Source organism: Hirundo rustica, chromosome 5 (assembly GCF_015227805.2).
Source record: "Hirundo rustica isolate bHirRus1 chromosome 5, bHirRus1.pri.v3, whole genome shotgun sequence".
Classification (NCBI taxonomy): domain Eukaryota; kingdom Metazoa; phylum Chordata; class Aves; order Passeriformes; family Hirundinidae; genus Hirundo; species Hirundo rustica.
The window spans coordinates 16,285,853-16,308,135 of NC_053454.1; the positions used below are offsets into that span (position 1 = coordinate 16,285,853).

Sequence of the window (22,283 nt, forward strand, 5' to 3'; positions counted from 1 at the left end):
GAGGGGACCCAGCTGGGACAGCTGACCCCAACTGACCTAAGGGATATTCTATACTGTGTGGGATCATGCTCAGCACATACAGCTGGGGGAAGAGCAAGAACAGTGAGAGGTTCAGAGTGATGGTGTTTGTCTTCCCAAGTCACTGTTACATGTGACAAAGCCCTGATCTCCTGGAGATGGCTGGACACCTGCCTGAACACACCCTTGAGAAGTGGTGAATGAATTCTGTGCTTTGCTTTGCTTTTTTTTCCATGCAGTTTTTGCTAAGCTGCATGCAACAAAAACCCCAAAGCACAGAATTCATTCACCACTGTCTTTGTCTTAGCCCATGAGTTTTTGCAGTTTTAACCTTCTGATTCTCTCCCCTCTCCTACTGTGGGGGCAGTGAGTGAGCAGCTTTGTGAGGTTCAGTTGCCAGCTGGGATTAAGCTGTACCACTCACCTTCAGTCACTTTATTCATCAGCCTTCCTACTAGAGAGCTGTGTCTTAGCATGAAAGATCAGCAATCCATACCACCAATAATAAGTGTTCTACTTAAAGCAGTGTCCTCAGAGGGTAATCTGAGAAGGCAAGAGTAAAATGTAGTCATTGTGTTAATAGCACTTACCTTATACAGAAGAACATGAGCACTGGTAGTGTCCCATGCCTCAACACACAAAAAGGGGTTGTGTGGGCACAGTTGGAAAGTTACTGCTGCATTGTCATCTGTGCAGGTGAGCAGCAAAAGCAAAAGGTGAGCTTGCTGACATGACAGGCAGGGGCACAGCAACAGAATTTTTTTTTTCTGGGATCAGCAGGGGCAGTGTTTTGGAAGGGGATCTGGGAGTTCCCTTCAGGGAAATAGTGGGAAAGTAGCTGTGATGACAACCTGGTAAGTGAGGTCTGACTAGAATTAAATGAGTTGGAGAAAAAATTCAGAATAAAAAGATTTTCAGTATTTTGATGATACAAGATGATCGTGAATGTTTATAACTAGGGCTCCACAATGAGATTTTAATTGGCTTGTTGATCTCTGACCTGTGGTTTTGAACAATGGAGGGTTGGAACTACCGTGGTTTCTTGTTAGGATGTGAATAATAATCACATCTGTCAGTTCATAATTACTGTTGTTAATACTGACCTGGGTGACCCTATGTGATCCAATACAGTCATTCAGCTGTATAATACAAACACTTCTACCTTTCACCACTCTCAGAAAAATCCCTCTACTTGCAAATAAAGTGACTCTTTCATAAAATCCATTCACAGTGGCCAGGAAGGCTGCACAGAACACTATTCTTTATTTAATGAGCTGTATACCAAAATTTTTACTTGCTTAAGTGGATCTATATGCATAGAAGACAAATACTGCAAGAAAGAAGTAGGGAGTGTGTGTCAAATATTCCTCACTATATTTCTGGTGCTAACCACTGGATTACAGACACTGAAGTTTCCACTGTATTTTTCTTAGATATGTAAGAAATGCTCTTGAGTTTTAAGCATGGAATGCTATGTTCTTCAGCAGTTTATTGTCCTGGAGAGTAAAAGTAAACATGTAATAACACCTTCAGTATTTGGCTAAGCATTTATCAGATTGCAAACTAATGTTCAGTGTTTCCTGCTAGGCTAGACATCATTCGGTTTCCAGAGTGAGGGTTTTTTTCTCATTCTGAGACCTATAATCCATTAAAATATAGCGATATATGTGCACTTATATACATATGTACAGTGTATATAGTTCATACTGATACAGTGTAAATTATCCATTACCTGTGTATTGTATCTAGGTTCTGGCTAAATAAAATGCAGAGCACAGTATTTTGCAGGAGATGGAAGAGGAGATAGAACATTAGAAAATCATATTTTATAACTATTTTGTATTAAACAGATGCACATCAATGAATGTTGGTGTGGTGACAGAACTGAATTTCAGTGACAGTTTTTGAGTAACTCAGAAGAATGTGATACAGGATATGATTTGAACCATTGGTAGGCTGACCTTATCACAGAGAGAATAACACTTCCCTGTTGAGTGGGAGGTAAGGAGAGAAATGAAGGCAGGAAGGAAGGCAGGAAGGCAGGAAGGAAGGAAGGCAGGAAGGAAGGAAGGAAGGAAGGAAATGCTGTGAGATTGAGGGATAAACTGAATGGAAGAATTAGAGTAAAGGATCATGTGTTTGCTGAGAATCACAGGATTCTTTCTGCTCCTTTGTCAATATGTTGAAGAAGAGTTAAAGTTTTGATAAATACATTTTGCTGGTTATATAGAGAAAGCTTTATGCTATACTTACTACTTTAATGTGAAGAAAACAAGTAGTGATAGTTGTCTTATGATTCTCATGGATGGGAGGTGTATTTAGCTTCATAGTGTTAAAGAGAATGAGAGAGAGAAGAGGATGGAAAATGCATGGTTTATGGAGTTAAAAAGGTTTTACCAATAAAGAGGTGAGGGAAGTCTAAGACCGAATCAAATCAGCATTTCACCCTGGCCAGTGGCCCACATCAGTTGTCCCTAAAGAATATTTTGGAAACAGAAATGTACAACTTCAAAAATAAAATACCAGTAGCACAAGTATTTTATTTGCTCCCAGTAAGTGTTGGGGTTGTCCTGAAACTTGAAAATTTGCAAAGCTTTTAGGGAAAAAAGAGTTTTCTTTTAAATATCCAGTCTGCTTTAAACCCTACTATATTTACATCTTCATGTTAACATAATAAACTTTGGGGAAGGGCGTTGTGCTCAAACTCTTCCAGTTTAAAGTACAGTTTTAAAAGTTTCATTAATGTTCCTTCGTCTTTGTAGAGGGAAAAAAAATGCAGTCACATACATAATGTGGCCTGTCACCTTCTATTTTGCATGCCATCTTAATTTGTCTCTTCTCTGAACTAATGTTCCAACTCCATTCAATATTTTTGACCAAACCTTCCATGTCTTATCTAATCTCGTCTTATTTCTCTGAATTACTTGTTTTGTAACTTTTTTTCATCCTCAATGATCGCAGTTGAATACAATATTCCAGATGACAGTGAAACATCAGGTTTTTATTAACAGAATTTTAGTTTTCCGTCATTTGCCTTTTGCAACCTAATAATCACTTGCGTTATTTAACTGCCGGTACATGTCGCACTGTGTTTTAACTTGAACTAGCCCTGCAGAGTCCTAGGCCTTTTTTTTAAGCTGTTATGATTTTGTCAGGAGCAAGAAGTTGGTAAATGTAATCCTATTATCACATCCATAGACATTTCTAGCATTGAATCAGGTTGTATGTCACATTTTAAAGCTGGTCTATGAAAGACTTCAGTCCTCTCTGCTTTTAACTAAATTTAACTTGCAGGAAGATTGTGGCATTCCAGCATTGTTATCCTACAATAAATGTTTTAAAGCTTCATTTTTTAAAGAAGTCCTCTGGAACTGTTGCTTATAGCAACCCCTTGAGATTAGATTGAAAAGAATCATTGTCTCCCACAAAATAAGCTGTTTTTTCACTTGCTTCTTAGGCGATAATGTTGTCAGTATGCCAAGATGGTAGCTGACAGTAAACACTTGAAGAGATGAGCCCATGCTGTCAGGGCAGCATCAGGAGTGCTGGGGAGTTGCTGAGCATGAGGCAGAGGGTGCAGTGAGCGTTGTATTTCCACCACCGCTACACAGTTCCCACACACATGGCTTCATTACCTTAATCACCGTTTTACGCACACGCCTTGGCAGGAGCTCCCCAGCTCTCAGCGAGAGGGGGAATGAGAAATGTGCTGGCTCCCTGTTGTTTTCCGAAGGATGTACAAGCTTTAACAGCCAAATTATTATTTATTCACTCATCTTTATAATACTACCAGATTCCTGTGCACACTGCAAGAAAATTTGCTTTATACTTCTTATTTACCTGCACCAAATATTGTCTAATCTTTTCAGTACTTTTCTTTTTTTGCCAATCTTTTTCTGCATTTTCATTTGAACATTTCGTACTTTATTGATAGGAACATTAGAAAAATTCACCATACTTTCAAATTCCTTCACTCTGAACATGTTTCTCTGTCCCCTGTTTATGACCTGTGTTTGAGAAATCCAATGCTGAGTACCATCAGCCTGTCATATTGTGCTTCAGCTAACTTCATGGTACACAAACATCTCTGGTGCTTACGTCTTTCCATCTTTTTGTCTTTTCTTTATTATATCTCATAAATAATGTTTTCCTGTGAAGCTGATATTAAACTTTATTGTCAACCCTCCTTTACAGAGGTGTTTAAAATCTGACAACTTATTTTTGTGAAATTTTGTTTTTTCACCCATTTTCTGCCTTTTACTTATCTATTTTAGATGGAGAGCAGGTTATTTTTAATAAGAATATAATCCATATTTACTTTTTAAAGATATATAATTCCATTTATTTTCAAATTAATTTCATTTGAAGTTTGTTTTCAAGACATGTTCCTGGTTTTGTGATGTTTTGCCAAGTTCTCTGTCCGTTGTTGCTGTTCTTTCTCTCTTGGAAACCTTGACCTCAATCAACTCCTCGGTATCCTGTGAAACACTGATTTCTGAACTTTGCTTGAAAAAGGAGTTGTCTGATCTGTTTCTGCACAAGAATACTTTGAATTCATTACCTTGTCAGCCTGTTTAGGACAACGTTGTATAAAACCAAGCAGTATTAATAATGTTGCTTTTGATAATGAAATCACAGGTTTAAAGTGTATATTCCATGTTGACAATTGCATGCCTTTTTTTTTTTTTTTTCCCCTAAGGGTTTGATAAATTAACTTGTAACTAAATATTGTGTTTAAAAAAGAACCCTTTAAAAAGAATAGTGAATTTCTTAAGTACTATACATCAGCAGTTTCCATTGAGTAAAATTTTGCACGTTAAAGCTCTGAGTTACCTCTCTGTGTAAAAGTACAAGAAAAGGCTTTCTGCTTAGTCTAATATTGATGTTGTGGCTTTATATTGCCTTGATAGCTCCACTGTCCTGGAATGCTGTTTTAAGACATTAGGAACTGTCTTGTCAGGCTGATGGCTACTGCCTCTGTAGCTGAGCTACAGAGAGAGCAAGTGCTTGCACTGCACTGCAGCCTCTCTGTCTCTGAGTTCGGTGTGAGAGCCTAAACCACTGAGAAAAATAGTTAGCACTGGAAACTGAAGTCGAGGAACGAGCAGGCGTTCTGTGATGATGGGAGCAGGAGGAGTCAGAGCCAGTTGCCAAAACGCTGTTTCATTCCAGTGTAGTTGGATTTACTGGTGACTGTCAGGGTGCTGCTGAGCCGATTTTGTCATACTCTCTGTCTGACTTCTCAATTGGTACAGAAGTCAGTTGGCTGAAAGCAGCAGTTCCCTCTGCACGAAGGCAGTCAGCAGGCAGTGTGTGGTCTGCCAAGTACCTCTTGGGAAGATGCCTTCAGAAGCAGGACTTCTTATCTCCAAGTAGCTGCCAGTGAAAATGGAGGAGAATAAAACTTGTGGTGTCCTGTGTTTTTCCTGTGGTGTCCTCTGTTTTTCCCTTCTGTCTGATAAAGCTTGGAGCAAAATTAAGTATTCAGTATCTCAGTAAATGTAATTCTTAATCTGTATTGACTTAGTACAATTGTATCTGTACCAGTTACAACTAGTCTCCAAAATTAATCCATACTTTATTATCTAAACTCAAAGACAGCCAAATAAGAATACCTAAACTTTTCAGGATTTATATGTGATAATATTTGAGAAAGAAATAATTCATATTCCATATATATTTTAAAAAAAAATTGGTTGAGCACCGAAACTCCTCAAGTTTTAGTGCACCTATGAATTCTACAGAAAGCACAAAAATTAGAAGGGTGCACATATATACCTCTGCCTCTGGTTCAAATGAATAGATTTCATACCGTGAGTAACCTGCAGGAAACATTTTGTGAACTTAAAAAGTTTCCCACGGACCTTTCATTTGAATGTCTGTATTGTAACACTGTGAGGCAAAATACAGTGCCCATAAATAATATGAATACTCTTTCAACTTTTTGTTATTTAGTATACCTTATTTTAGCCTTTTTTCATTGACTTAAGCAAAGCATGATACATTATACATTAATTCATCTCAAACATCATAATTTGAGTTGGTTTCAATTTTTTTTTTTACAGAATTTTTTAGGAGATGCTCTTTCATTGGTGTATTCAATGTTACACTTAGCCAACTTAAGTGGCCTCATGCACCTAGTGCTCTCCTCCTTTGTCATGCAGTTCATGTATTAAAGGCATTAAATGTCATTACAGTTCAAAACTATTACTTTAATTGGTGCTAGAAATTATAGCCTTTCTAATGGCAATAGCATTTATCAGCCTCTATGCCGGCATTCCTTCTACATTTTAGTTTTTCATCACTGTTAATCTCTTTTTGCTTGGTTTAATTTCAGGATTCACCTTCTGAAAATTCTTTGAGAATGATCAGCAGAAGTAATTCTGGTTCCCTTCGAATAAAGACTTTTTTTTTGGCACGTGTTCATACAGACTGTGAGAAACCCTACAAAAGCAACCCAGCAGCAATTCTATTAATTGTACTGGTTCCTTATCCCAGAATGGTGTGACAGGCTCTTATTTCAAAAGAGGCCAAAAAGCCATTAATGAGCTAGACCTACCTTCGTGAAAATGCTGCTCTTACATTCTTCTGATTTTCTTTTCTCTTCCATGGCTTGAACCTGTCAAAGTGGTTCTAAAACTTCTTCCTTATTGTAATTTTATGCATAAATGAAAATAAATAGAACTGCAATAAAAGTTTCTAAGGGGCGGCAGAGGGGGAAATGGGAGAAGGAGTGCCTGCACTGATGAGCATAAATTTGTACAAATGATAATTATTTAAGGAAAAAGAACATGTAATTAAATTGATTGTTCCCTCACTTTTTTATATTAAAAAAAATTAATCAAAGGAAGGACTTATTTAAATTCTTCTTTTTCAGAAGGATAGCAGTTACTACAATGGTGTTTGGGGGAGGAGGGAGGTTCACTGGACGGAAGGATGACTGGAGGATTGCCACTGTTAAATGAGAAGCAGTTGTATAGATAATTCTAGTCTTTGTAACAGGCGGAAAAAACCCTAAAGCGCATAATAAGTGAAATGAAAAAAAAAATATAGGAGTCAGGAATTTTTACAGTTCACCTTCACAATCCAGTGTACTGAAAAGCCCCTGACTTCTTATTACTTCTTATTACTATGGCCTTCAGAATAAAGTTTTTGTTTCATGTGAATGGAGCTTTATAATGTTTGAATGCCAAAAGCAGAAACTGTATAGTGGCTTCATGACAACATTATTTACATTTTCCATTAGTTTCCTAATTTTTCCCTCAGTCTTGTCTTATCTTACCATCCTGATTTCTTGGCTATATTTCTTCATGTTTTCATTTTCCCATCTCATTCTTTCTTATACTTTGTTTTCATAAGTGTTGATTAATGATTGTGTATTACACTAAGCACTCAACTACATCCTTGTGAGTTGTGTTTGAAATTAAGCAGGATTAAAAGCTCCTGAGATTGCTTCTCACAGTAACACTCAGATTATATTAAAGGAGAAGGCAGAAAAAAGGAAGTAAAAGGAGGGAAAGAAGAAAAATGAGAGGAAAAGAGGGGAAAGGAAATGAAATCTGACAGAACTGATTTTGACAGACGGACTTAACCAAGACAAAGTGATCTGATCACACTGCGGACACTGGGGAAGTGTTTTGCATACGTGAAGAGGTTTTTTTGAGTACTGTGATCATAGAGGCATAGTGAATTTTCAGCAAAATCTAGAGCTTTTGCTTCTGTTTTGACTAAAATTTAATACATTTTTATTTCCAAAAGCTTATATCAAATAATAATAGTACATAATCTTCAGATGCAATATTATTAGTTATAATGTATTGCTTACATGCTTATTCATGAGAATTCCTAAGAGGAGACTTTACGTATGGAGGAGGGCCAAAAAGATTCCTAATGAAATGGAAGTATCTGCTGCAAAATAGCTGACACAAAAATACAATTTTAGTATCAATAAACACTGCAACTGTAGTTTTCCATGTTCTGCAGCACCTAATTTAAAAAAAGTTCCTGGCCCTGTTTAGTTGGATAAATATTGCAAATAAGGCCATAAACATTGAAAATCTTTGCATGAAAATAGACATGATATTGTATTATAATTTTCCTAGAAAGGTTTTACAATTTGCCACTTGTTGACCTCTGTCTAGACTCTTCATCTGTGTGTCAATGATGCAGTTCTCTTGCTGAGCTTTTCTGTGGTCTTCGGAGGGTCATTTCTTAGTTAAAGCAGTGTTTATGCCCACTGCAATAGAAAACAACTACTTTGTGTGCTTAACCAAAAATTTAGAAATTTGCTTAAATTTAAACATCTTTTATATGATATATGCATATAAACACAGAATAACGGCATGTAAATAATGAAAAATGCATTATCCATAAGGCAGGGTATTGAATAAATGGGAAAAAAATTAAAATGAGCTAAAGAAATCTGTTGAGGTATTGACATTTTCACCTTCATATATTTAATTTACCAATGCAGATTTCCCTGAATTACCTGTAACTTATCTTTCGTATTCCTACCTTAATATTTCTTGGGCAAACCTTAAACAATATTCCATTTAACTGCTTAAAAAAGAGATTATTTTGCTACTTGGATAGCTAATCCTGCCTGCTTAACAGACACAAGAGAAATGATTTGTCATGCTCTTGCTCAAATATCTTCCTAATCTGAAAATTACTGTAAATCATGTGGCTTTATGCTTTTTGGAAAACAGAAAAACAACTTTTTAATTTGAGTTGTCACATGTTTTTGTATGTATAACATCTAATCTGTTCTTTATTAGCTTTTGTTCTGTGCTGCCATTGTTCACGTCTTTGGCTTTCTTCATGCCCTTGTGTCCTATCTTGAAAACTAATTAAATTCAGACAACAGGATAATTTCAAGAGTCAAGAAAACATAGATACACGGAACAAAACAACCGGACAAGAAACATATGGAAGCGGTGCTGGTTTCCAGAAACTAGCAGTAGGTACTGACCAGCATGAACATTCCACCTCTCGGGGTTTTGTGCAATTTTCTCGTGGGTGTTAAGCAGAAGAGGCACCTTGATGGACCTCTCTGATGCTGCCACAGTAAAGAAAATAAGTCAAGCATGGAATAAATGAATATTTTATACAGCATGAAGGGAAGCTGGAGAAGGCCCATGTCACTTTTCCAGAAAAATCCTCGTAGATTTCTGACAGCTGCGTCATACTCCAAAGGTGGTGTTAATCTTAGATTTTATTTTCACACATGGCTCTTCACCGCTGATTACTTTTCCTCAGCAATTATGTGAGTGAAGTAATTTTAAAAGAGACTATGGATACTGGCTTTTCAGTATTTTGTGTTTTGTCATAATTCAAATTTTGAGTTCATCAATTAAATTTTTAAATACATAATAAAGTAAGCAACCACATATTCTCAGATTAAAAGCTTTTTTTAGTTTTGTGGCAAATTTGTACTGTAAGACCACATATTATTTAGCAGGTTGTGAGGACTCCTGTTTTCTCACACAGTGGAGGGATTTTCAAGGTAATGTTTCTGCTCTTTTGCAGCAGGTGGACAGATGTGATGAGCTTGTGATGAGCCAGGAGTGTAGCAGGACTTTATCTGGTTTTTTGTGCATTGAAAACACTTATCTGAACAGCTTGACTAGTTGTGGTAGTATAAGAACTCTCATCAAAAATGGGATAATTAGAGAGACTAACTTGGCTCTGGGTGACTCAGGCTAATTGCACTGGAGCCACACTGACAGGAGCCACAGTACAAAGCAAATAATTATTTAACAAGTGGTGTGTTTTGCTACAACCTGAACCTGTAACAATGGAGGAGTGTCAAGGCCATTATCATTAGTGATGCTCTAGAGTTCAGAGCATGAGATGGCCCTTTCTGTAATGAAATGCAGGTTTTGAGACTTGATTTTGAGTAAATGCAATGAAATGTTTAATAGCTTTAAAATTGCAATTCTTGCTACTTTCTTGATTTAATGCAGACTGAGGAATCATCTGTCATTTAAAACCAATCCCCTGAGGAAATATTTGATAGAACAATTAGACTGGATGTTAACAGTTCGGCAAGCTTTAGGGTAACATTGACAGTGATGCTTTATATACAAATATTTAGAAAACTGTCAAACAGATTTATTAATACACAGACTTAGAGTCTGAAAGTAAAAAATGCAAGTAATGTAGTCATTCAAAACACATCTTTTGTTTTGTTAGATGTGGATGATATCACAGCTTTCAACAGAATTCTGCTGCTGCTAAGGCTAGAAGTGACATTTAGTGGATTTAAGCACTCTAGAGGTGCAGTTATGGAGAGACAAAAAAGGTACTTTGTTTAATAGCCTCAAGGATTCCTCTAGCAAGGGAGATCATTACTGTTTCCTTATTTTAAAAACAAACAAAAAAGAAACCCCCAAATCTGGCAGATGTTGCTTGTGATGAGAGATGTGTTGGGTGTGTATTGCAGTTCTTCAGATGCAGGAGCTGTACTCAATCCCATCACTGAAATCTATTTTTTGATTTTTTGACAGCTGTTTTTGCCATTTACTATAAAAGCAGATGGGGAAAATGCAAAGAAGAGCTGTCAATTTTATTACCATGTATAATCAGCATCTGTGCAATACATCAGACTTATTTCACAGCTTACCCTTTCTCTCTGTAGTAAAATTCTTTTGGGATTTCTTGACAGCTTTCTTGAAAGACTTTTTGTAAATTAGGAGATACTGGAATTAAAAGTGTAGATTAATTAACTGCTAAAGCCACTGTTCTGTCATCCAAATTTACTTTATCAAGATGTTATAATCTGATTGTTCAATTATAAAATATGTGTCTAATTTGCCCCTCCATATTCAAATTCACATTTTCTTAAGGAAGATGTTTTATTTTATTTTAGTATTATGAAATGCTTTTTATACATCCCTGATCCCTTTACATGCAGTTAGGTGCAGCACATCTCTGTGTACATTTTTTTTACTGTTCTCTACTGAGAGGGCTTAGTATCTTGTACCCAATCTGCACGATTTAAAGTAAAAATGATTCTGTAGAGAACAGGGTGTTCTCCATTCTCAGTCTGCCCCCTTTCCTGGTGCAGCAGTCGTTCATAGGAATGACTTTTTATAGTGGGAAAATAAGCTAGTTTAAAAGTGTCAGTATAAATAAGCATGTTGTCTGTCTCTGTAAGTGTGGAAGTAGTAATCAGTAGTGGTGTGCTGCAGGCTTATAGTACAGAACAGCATCCTCCTGGAAAGTGTCAAGTGATTTACATGTCACAGGGCTCTCTGGGGACTGTGTGGGAAGAATCTGTCTACTGGCTGGGGACCTACTTTGATTTGATTTGATTAGGTTGGAAGTCACAACTGCAGAAGCACCTTTATTTCTTAGAATAGTAAGTGGTTGTACATTACAATGTCTGCAGTGATAAGCAGAGGGGAAAGATTTCCAAAGAGAAATGTTCAGAGTACATTTCCTAGGTAGGAGAGATTAGGGAATAGTCTTCAAAAAAGCTTTCAACTAGTTTGGCAGCATTAAGAGATAGTAAAACACTTATGTATCGATGCAGGACTTCTTTGAAGGGAAACACTAAAAGGAGATGGAGACTTAATATTAAATTAGCATTTGTGGGGTGGTGGGGAGGGTACATCAGGCAATGAAGCTTTGATGAAGAGTGTACTTTACCATGTTCCTCCATTATCGTAGCTTATTATATATGCTACTAAAATTGACTGTGACTTTTGAAAAAGAAAACACCAAGACACTCTTTATGATACATAGATGTTCATTTATATATAAAAAAAATTACTTCTGGAATTACTTTGAAAGGAGTTGTTGTGAACAAAATTTAATACAAATTTCATGGAAAAATACTGACTCAAGCTTTTTGTTGTTGTTGTTCTTTGGTATTATAATACTACTTCTGGCCAAGTCATTTGCAAGCACATAATGACTGTCTTTTTCAGTAATCAGTAACTACAACCCATCCTATTCCAGAATTAAAAATATTTCGTTTAATATAGGGCATTAATATAAAGGAGTTTTTAATTACTATGGGTTTTATCAGTAAAATGCAAATTTCCTTTAGATATTAGTCTATCTGTACTTTGTGACTTGGGAATATATCTAATTAGATTTTCTCTGGAATAGTGGATACAAATTTACACTCTGTGAAATTCAGCTGATTCTCTGAAGATAAAGCAGAAAATTAAATGGTAACAAAGCTTGAAAATGTGGACTTGGTTTACTTTCTTAACAGACAAAGTGAGGTATAAAAGATTTTTCTTCTGTATTTATATAATCTTATTCTTCTTGTTTTATGTTAATCTCGTTTTCTAAAATGTGGCATGTTTCAGTGCCTACACTTCAGATTAAGTTAAAAAAAGACATACTTAGGTGATCTTACTAAAACAAATCCTTCATCCAGAAGAGCTTGTAAATATATCCTAGCACTGCACATTTTGTCTGCTAGAATGTAGATGCCTCACTAAAAGCAAATGTTAGGTCAAGTTGACATAAAGTTTATTTTCATATCCACCAGAGAATTGGTGCTAGAACTGCTGGGAAATTAGCTCTCAGAAATATGCTGTAGCAAGACTTCTTCATGTTTTGGACCCATGTAATTTGTAGCCAAATTGGACAGCAGTAAATGAAATGCGCTATTCCATCCTCTCATGAAAAATGGGCTACATGCTTCCTGTAAGGTACTTCAGTTTATAGAATTAATATGTGGTTTTAATTAAGAGAATAAACCGGGAAATACAGTGTCCTAATTTAATGCTAGACCTTGAGATACATGCCTTATCCTACCTAATTAAGATCATTATATGTTTAAAGATATGTGAATGTAGACTGGAGCCCCTCCAGCACTACGTTATGAATCTCTACATCTTGGACTAGTAAGCAACTTTTATAAATGAGGCTTGTGATAGCCTCATATGGAAGCATCACTACTGCAATATCTCTTTCCCATATACCCAGAAGCATTATTCCCTCTGTGGAAATCCAAGACCTCCTCTGTATTATGGCCTAATCTTACCCTGTCCTTTTTACTGCCCCTCTCATTTCCAGTCCTCTGCATATGCCTTATGTGTTTCCCTGTGCAAGATAATTCTTTGGCTGGTTTTCAGAGCTCCACATCTAATCAGTGTCAGATTAGGCTATCCCTGGGGTTAGGCAGTTGGCTGCTGCCAAACAGATTGTGTAACAGGAATGGATGGATGGCAACCATGCTATTTGTGCCTGGGTTCATCTGGTTTCTCAACTCCTTCCAGTTCCTACAATGAGGAAGTGTTATTATCTAGAGAGTTTACCTCTCACTGATTTAGCCACCTGAGTGGAAAAACTATCTTAGGTGATAACCATGCCTAATCTTTATTTTCTGGGAAAACTAAGCTAAATTATTTAATGTAAGGATGGAAAATACTTGAGTGTGACCTAACTTGGTGTTGGCCTTAACTTCAGCAAGTTTTTGCTTATTCAGGTGTTTGCTTTCTGCATCTAGCCAGCTGTTTAGGAGAGAAGTGACCTTGTTATTTTGTATCCTGGTCAGCACTCCCAGTTTAATGCAAAATGTGTTTCATGGGTCCAGAAGGCTCGGCCAATGCAAAGTTAATGATTATCATGTTATGAATGATTATCATGTTTATGGAAAAAGTTTTCCATCTTGTGCCAGGGGATTCCCTTTAGTGTTTAAAATACACCTGAAATCTACAGCAAGGTGACAACATTTTCCTAAAAAGAACTAAAACAGTTGTGGTGAAGTGAGATTTTCTTCATCAAGAAAATTTTTCTGGAGCTTTTGGTTTGGTTTATTTTTCTTGAATTCATCATTAGCCATTCAACAACAAATTCTGCTAAGTTAAAGCATGATCAGGGTAAAAGATTTTAAGTATTAAATATATTTCTCTCTCAAAGAGATTTCATGAAGGCAGGAAAAAAAGCTTTACTTCAGCTATATCTTGATCTCTTGAGAAACTTTACAAAAAGAAACAGTTTCTGTTAGAATATTTTCTTGGAAAAGCTTACTGGAAAGATACGAGTTTATTATTTACACTGAACTCATACAGAGACTCATATGTCTCAATCAGAACAAAAATGAAAGAGAAGACCGTTAACGGGAGAAGAGTAAAAGGAAAAAAAATAGGCCAATATTTCTACATCTATATTTAAAAAGGCTCTTTAACCTTAAATTCTTTGGGAAGGTCCTTGTAAGTTAGAATAAATGAAGTAAACTTATGGATTTTTATTAACTTTATTTAAAAGATTTTGGCATTGTCTTTATGTACATAAATCATAGAGTTGATACCTGTGCATGAAAGAGGGAAATAGAGTGCTTATTATATGAGCATGATATGTAGTTTGAATCATCATGGCTTTTTCTGTAGTACTCTTTGGTATAATAGTTTCTTATGTCCACATGGCAGAAATTTGCACTGCCATAACCACGACATACTGGGGTGTGTGAGGAAGTAGCTTCTCTTTTAAGTGTGCTCATTCACTGACTCTGGTTTGACTTGTTGGCACCTGGGCACTAGGTCTATATCTGCATTGATTTCCCATGTGCAAACCTCCTACATGTTCAAAAACTTCCTGGAAAAGGGTTTCCATCAGTAAATTCACACTTTACAGTATGGGAATTTTCAATTACAGTCACTATATATACAAAGCAACCATTTAAAATACTTGTTTAAAGAAGTAAGAAGTGTGGCTGTGCAAATCTAGTATTGTGTCTTAGGGAAAATATTTTTATACAGTACCTAAAGAAATTGTGTGCATCTCTAAAAATATGGCAGTTGCCTTATTGCAGATAGCTACATGTATTATTTTGTCTGTAGGAACATTCCTCTCCCCATTCCCAAGGTTTGCATATTTCAATTATTTCATAGAAATCTGTAGGCATTTATGAATAAAAATTACTGTTCAAATTGCTATATGTGAATAACACATTAGGAGTAAATTAAGAATAATTCAAGATCGGAATTTTTGATGATAATTGTCTTAAATTTTAGAAAAATCTTGTATGCGCTGAAAAGAAGTTTTCTTTAAATATAAAATCAAGATTTGGCTTTAATTTACAGTATTACTCTCTACAGCTAAAAAGATTTGATGGTTGTTTGGTGGGGGTTTTTTTTGAGTTTTTTGTTTTGGTATGGGGTTTTTTTTTTGGTAATGAGAGAAATAAAAATTATACTGAAAAAGAAAGCAGAAGTTATCTTCTTTGTTGAAGTCCATCCCTTCTAGGTTCATCTGTTTAGCTTGGAGGTTCTGTTTTTATGATGTTGCTGTTCTTTTGCAGACGGTTAGAACAAAATTCAATCAAGATCATACCTCCTGGAGCTTTCTCTCCGTATAAAAAGCTTCGAAGAATGTACGTACCAAATAACTTACGTTTATTTACATAGATAGATAGACAGAGATAAAAACAAGATAAAAAACAAGTCAAGATGGCTGAGGGGAACTGCAGTTAATGTGTGAGCACTTAAGAAAGTCCTGCTGCTAGAAGGTAAACCAATATGGCAGCCTGATTATTGAGACCATATAGCATCTTTGTCATATTAATAACAATTGGCTTTTTACCAAATATTGAAATTGTTTAATGTGGTTCTGCTTAGGAGCAGTATGTTACTGTAGTGAAAATTCTAGTAAAAAAAAAGAGAATTAAGATAATTTCAGATTATTTTTGAGGCTGTATGGCTCTGGGGTTGTAGTAAGAAGAGGATTCTTACAAAATTCATTTAAGCAATTAGGAAAAGTAAATATTTTGGATTTTTTTCCCAAGCATTTTGAACTATTTTTAACTATGCATTTTGTTTTAGTGTACTGGCAATTCTACTGGTTTTATATTAAAATTCTTTGGCAGTATCTCATGTAAATATTTCAATTTCTCTCTCCCATCCATGCTTAATTCTAATTACATATTATCTTTAAAAGTTCATTATTTTGAAAATAGCTTGAATCAATCGAATCAAATTTTATTTGTTTCAGTGACCTGAGCAATAACCAGATCTCTGAAGCAGCTCCAGATGCTTTCCAGGGCTTACGTTCACTCAATTCACTGTAGGTATCTGTTTGACCTGTAAAACAGAAGCAAATTTCTCATATTCTTGTACTGAAATTATTTTGGTCTTTTGGCTCTGTGCAAAATTTTGCTATAAATTCAATCGATTCTGAAAGTTGTAATAAAATAATTTCGGAATAATGGTGGTAATTGAATATTCTTTTACAGCTAGACACTAATAATGTATGGATTTTTTTAATAAATATGTTCATGGAAGAAAGTTGAACAAAACCAAACATGTCTTTCATTTCCCAGTTAGCTGTTCTTGTTAACACCAAATCCACTTAGCAAGGTCCCTTGGTATGTCCTGTAATCAGTGAGGTGCTGATTCTGCAGAGATCTCTTTGGGTTACGCATCATTTGAGAAAGCATGTGATCCTGCTGCCTCACAGGACCAAGGATATTGCAAGTATCAAGTGGTTGTTATTACGTTCCTCTCAGGAAAATGGGAATTTTGAAGTCAAAATCCCGTAGCATATGCCTTTCATAATGGTAGCTTTGTTTGTTTTATTTCCTGGTACAGGGTCCTCTATGGCAATAAAATCACGGAACTTCCAAAGGGCCTATTTGAAGGACTCTTTTCTCTGCAACTGCTGTAAGTTTTTGGTTTTTTTTAATTTATTCTATTTTGGGATCATTCAAAAGGGTAAACATTATGACAGGTTTATGCCAGAAGAAGAACTGGTAGGAAATCACATAGGGGAGATCAAAGTACAGTAAAACCAAATTATGCTAAAACCAAGAGTCAGGACTGTTGTAGGCCAGCTTGCCGTTCATCCACAAATGTGATCATATCAGTTAATGCTTCGGCATAGATTGATTAAAATGAAATTATTCTTTTGTGTGGAATTTCTAAGGATGGAACTCATAAAGATATGATACCCTGTAAATGGCAAATAGGATGTATATAGCTGTGCAGGAACCACAGAAAGAATATTTGTGTGTTTTATAAAGAGAAAATATATAGTGGAAATGCAATGCAATTGTATTTCTAATTGTACCCATGAAAGAACAGGACTGCACCACAGTTTCATTGATGACTTCTGATGTTTTCTGACACCCTGTATGACTCTTTGAATTTCTGAACTCAAGCTGCTACTTCGTTTAAGACTTTGGAAATTTCCACATGTAACCTATTAAACCATTGCTGTATAGTTTTTATACTGGAATGAAGAATGTCATGGTGATAAGTTCATCAAATATTGTCATTATTTAGAAGAAGAGGCTGTGCAGTAGGTGTACCATGTAAATGAAATCTCTTAAATAGATCACGAAGCATCAGTGGTGGTTTTGAAAGAACTTGTCCCAGAATAACTGACTTGTTGAGTTAGCATTTTCCTAAAGAATATAAAACATCTTGACACAAGTTTAGAATTATCTAATGTCCAGGCTACAACATGAAGTGGTTGGCAAAATGTCTATTACTAACAGCTAGTTGAAGATGGCAAACCAGTAAATATATACAAAGAAAATGCAAGTTCTAGCACCACCTAGAGGCTTGCATTTTGATTTACTTTAGTCACAAAAATAGTGTATTAGTGGGCAGGATATGCTTTCCTGTTTTCCTTTAAAGATGTTTGAGTTATAAAATATATTTCAGATCTGGTAAAAAAAAAACAAAGGTGAAAGACCTTTCCTTCTCTCAAGTCTGTATTTAAAAAATGTTCATATCTTAATATGTATTGTATAGATAGTACTTTTAGGTCTAAGCAAATTTCAACTTGTGTGGCAAAACTTTTGATCAGAGCATTAGGTTTCAAATCCACCATTTCATTCCATTTCTGGCTCAAAATGGAAAGAAGTAAAAAGTATTTGGTTATAAAAATGCATCTAATGGAATGGCTTTTTTTTTGTTTTGTTTTGTTTTTCTCTTCAAAAGGACTTGGTTTAGATCGGCTTGTTTGTTTTAACACTAAAAGTCTGGGAGGTACAGGGAAGAAAAGGTTCCCTTTGAAGATGCAGAGGAGAAAGAATCCAAGACAGATTTGGATATATTCCATGCCACCAGCTTTTACTACAACTCTGTTAATGTGGCAGCATGCTGATTAGTAACATATAATTAAAAGTGCCACTGCAAATCTCTTCCAGCTAATGAACACAGTGTTCAGTTCCTTTTTTGTTTGTTTATTTATTTGGCAGAAGAAACTAGCTTTCCTTGAATATACTTGATTTTTTTTAGGCTTGTTTCTTTGCACAGTACACAAATACCACACAGACAATCTACCAGCACATACAAGAAATGTGATTTTAGCTAAATAAATGCAAACATTTCAACTTCAAGATTCAAATATGTAGGAATAGATATGACCCAAATTAGATAGTTCATTTCACTGAAATTTCTTACGTCACTGTCAGTTATTATTTGTTACTGCATCTCTTCTTCTGGTTGCAAAGGTGCAAAAAGAATTGTCTGTGAAAAATGCTGAAGAAGTGAAATGGAGTGATTTCTTTCAATTTTATAATTATCTTCCATTAAACAGGTTATTGAATGCCAACAAGATCAATTGTCTGCGAGTTGATGCATTTCAAGATCTGCACAACTTGAATCTTCTTTCTTTGTATGACAACAAGCTTCAGACCATTGCAAAAGGCACCTTCTCACCCCTCCGTGCGATTCAGACCTTGTACGTATGTTCTTGTTTATGGTTTTCTCAAGTATGGCTTCATATTCCGCAGTGTAGTAAAAGCACTGGGTACTGCTGAGACCAAGGGGAAATAATGTGTGATATTACTGGTTTTTTTCTTCATGAAAGGCATTTGGCTCAGAACCCATTTATCTGTGACTGCCATCTGAAGTGGCTGGCGGATTATCTTCACACAAACCCCATTGAGACCAGTGGTGCCCGTTGCACCAGCCCCCGCCGTCTGGCAAACAAAAGGATCGGCCAGATCAAAAGCAAGAAATTCCGCTGCTCAGGTAATTTTCTTAGTTCAGCTGCTATTTTTCCTTTACTGGCAAAAAAAAAAAAAAAAAAAAAAAAAAAAAAAAAAAAAAAAAAAGGTGGTTATAGAAGTTCTAATGAAAGCAGCTGTCTCTCTACAGAATTATTAAACATCACAGAATTTTTTTTTTTAGTTCATTGACTGAATAGAGAGAAATCTGGGAAGTCATAGACTATTGGATCATGGAACATTACTGTAGTTAACATATTTGGCACTATTTCTGAGTAGCATTACATCTAACAAAATAAATGTAATATATAAAACTTCAGAATGAAATGCTAAAGTTATTCACTACAAGTACCGCCATAAATCATTTTTTAAAATTTCCACAGGGCTCTGGAATATGTGAAAGATCTAAAAATTTTTAAGCTAAATATGGAAACATAACATACTCCTTTTATACAGGGAGCTTGCTTCATACTGAAATTTACTGTTTTCTTTTTCTAATCTTATTCCATTTCCTACTTATATTTCTTTAAATCCTAACTTTTGTCATATGGTATCCAGCTGTTCCAGGTGCATTTCACATTCTACAGTTTATTCAGTCTCAAGTGCAAATACCAGATGAAAACTGATTTTTTTATCCATGTTCCGAATACATTTATGACAATTCACACTTTGTTGTCACACCTTGTTGTTTATCAGCTCTCGTTGTGAATACACATTTTTTCACTAAATTATCTGTAGTTAACTGCAGTCCATACTTAATCTAATAAAAATCATTCTTTGCTTACTGACATTCAGGCACATCTTCTATTTTTATTTTTTTTTCTCTTTATTTAGCTAAAGAACAGTATTTCATTCCAGGTAGGTTTGGCTCTGCAGTGAGATTGACTAACTGCAGATATTCTCTCCCTTTCACCCCAAAAGCAAAGTCTGTCATAGCTTTTAGGAAACTGATGCATGTGTATTAACATTAGTCATTACCTGTAGCTATACATAGTTTTCCTTTGTAAAATACTAGTAATTCTGTTTTCTGAATATAAGAGCTTAGCATGCAGCTCCGTTTACCTTTTTCTGTCTCACAGATTTGCACACAACCTATCAAAATTATACCTGTACTTAAATTATTTAGAAGGCTGCACCTGCTAGTTCATATTTTAACTGACACTTTTACTTACCTTGTACCTTGCCTTTCTGCTGGTACTGTTTTTAAAATGTAGCTCCTGAGCTGCTTTTAAACACAGGAAACCATGCTGCCATCAAAGAGCTAGCACAACTTTAAAGACTAAACATTCTACAAATGAACGTTTTCTTGCCTTGCTTTCATGCTCTATGCTGGCTGCATCTGCTGCTTGCTCACCCTTCTTTTGTTTAGGAAATCACAGTGGAATGCTTGGAAAAGAAAGCTGATATTCTTAATTAGAGGCATTCTGTGGTCACATGCATACAGTGAATTAGAAATGCTTTCCATTAAAGAAAATACGACTTTCGATTCGGCATGAAATAGCAATTTACACACTGCTTTAAGCATAAGTCTATGATATTTTTACAAAAGATTTACCAATGTTGGCCCTAGGTCTTTGAAATATGGATTTTTCTTTCTTTTACCTTGCTTATCCGTGTATGCACTGTTTTCTTAATAGAATAAAAAAAATCACTCACGTTCTATTCATAACAGATTATAAATAACAAAATAAACAAGGGAATAATGCATCTATTGATGAATTACAGTATGTGATTTGCAATCAGGATTTTCTGCCATGGTTTAATATCTAGAAAAATATCTACAGTAATTGATTAGGACACCAGTGCACTTCTTTCAAATCCTACAGGTATATCACCATTCTGCAGTCATCTTAGTTGTTGTCTCTTTAGCTAATATGTTTAACAGCTCTTCTCCAAATTCTGTGTGATGTAAAACTCAGATTTGCAGCAGTCATGTGAAGTTCTTCATGCCCTTATACTAATACGTTATTTTGAGTATGAAGAAAAGACAAAATGAAATACAAAAAAGGCAGCAATTTGTCAGCACTGGCATCCCCAGAAATATGTTTTAAAGCAGCATAAAACAAGGGGATTCAATTTCACAAACCTGTACTACCACTTAATGTCTTAATGGGTAGAACAGCTGTATTCCTGCCACAGAGTGACTTCTACTCAACCTTGCTAGCACAACTTTTGCTTGTGAGTTAGATGTGTTTTCTTGCCAGCAAATGTCTCCACAGCCTCGTTAATATGGCCACTTATGCAGTTCAGGCTTATATACATACCCTTTAAAAAATGCTATTCCTGGGGGAGGGCAGTCTGGGGGAGAAGAAGAAGAAGAAAAATGATTAAATTTAAAACAATGGGCTATATACATGCTTCTTGAAATACAGCTTCTGTTGCTTTCTCTTTCTATCAGGTTTTCAGGGAGATGCTACCTAGGAGTATTTTAGTGTAGAAGGCATTGTCCCTGAATATTTAATTGTTTAAACTGCTAACAGTGATGCACTCTGGATGCAGGAGGAAAAAAAAAACCAAAACAGAACCATATTTGTATACTTGTTTATTGGGCATTAAAAAGTAATAAAAAAACTTCTTTATACTTAAGTGGATACTATAAAATAATCTTTAAACACCTAAATATTTTTAGTATTTGTTTTAAATACACCATTTGGAGATGTTGCTCTGCAAGCACTATGATGTCCATGAAGCCATAGTAAAATTTCACTATAGTAATTTGGAAGACTAAAGGTTTGCAAGTACTAAATCTTTTATTTGAAAAAATGTCATTTATCTGCTACCTCATAGAAGTACTCTATAGTATTTTCATCATATGGATTACTAAAACATTTACAAGTAGTAGATAACATAGTATGTGATGACTGTTGGATTTTTTCCCCTCCACTGAGCAATCTGTTTCTCCTATATTTGTTTGGTTTATTAAGGATTTAAATGGCACAGCATGTATATTTGGCTCAATGGTCCTTGTGGGTCTTTTCCAACTCAGAATATTCTGTAACTCCTATATATGTTCAGGGAGCAGCTTTTAAAGAACACATTCAAAATAGTGAAGAATAATTCATGGGAGGCATGATCATCATCCTGTATGAAATCTGTAATAAACCCCAATCTTCATTTTTAAATGCCACTCAAAATGAATTATTCTTTCTTTCTGCTGAAGACAATGGCCCTAGTACCATCTTCTAATCAAACTAAAGTAGAGAACATGCGATCTTAGTTCATGTTTTTGTCTTAATTAGCATTACTCTGTCTTTCTTTCCTTCTTGGCTATCTTTACTTTTTCAGGAGTTCACCATTTTGGCTGTAAGTAAAGTTCAGTGTCTGAACTAAATCACAGTGTACCTCC

The 22,283-nt window shown here is 35.5% G+C and overlaps 1 protein-coding gene across 1 annotated transcript in view; it reads left to right on the forward strand.

The window, feature by feature from the left end:
• Positions 1 to 22,283, forward strand: part of SLIT2 (slit guidance ligand 2) — a 241,465-nt gene that overhangs the window by 170,775 nt on the left and 48,407 nt on the right. Inside the window, exons 10-16 of the mRNA XM_058420666.1 lie at positions 15,284 to 15,355; positions 15,973 to 16,044; positions 16,569 to 16,640; positions 18,526 to 18,669; positions 18,799 to 18,962; positions 19,772 to 19,795; positions 22,223 to 22,240. Coding sequence (XP_058276649.1) covers positions 15,284 to 15,355; positions 15,973 to 16,044; positions 16,569 to 16,640; positions 18,526 to 18,669; positions 18,799 to 18,962; positions 19,772 to 19,795; positions 22,223 to 22,240 — 566 coding nt within the window. The remainder of the gene's footprint in view (positions 1 to 15,283; positions 15,356 to 15,972; positions 16,045 to 16,568; positions 16,641 to 18,525; positions 18,670 to 18,798; positions 18,963 to 19,771; positions 19,796 to 22,222; positions 22,241 to 22,283) is intronic.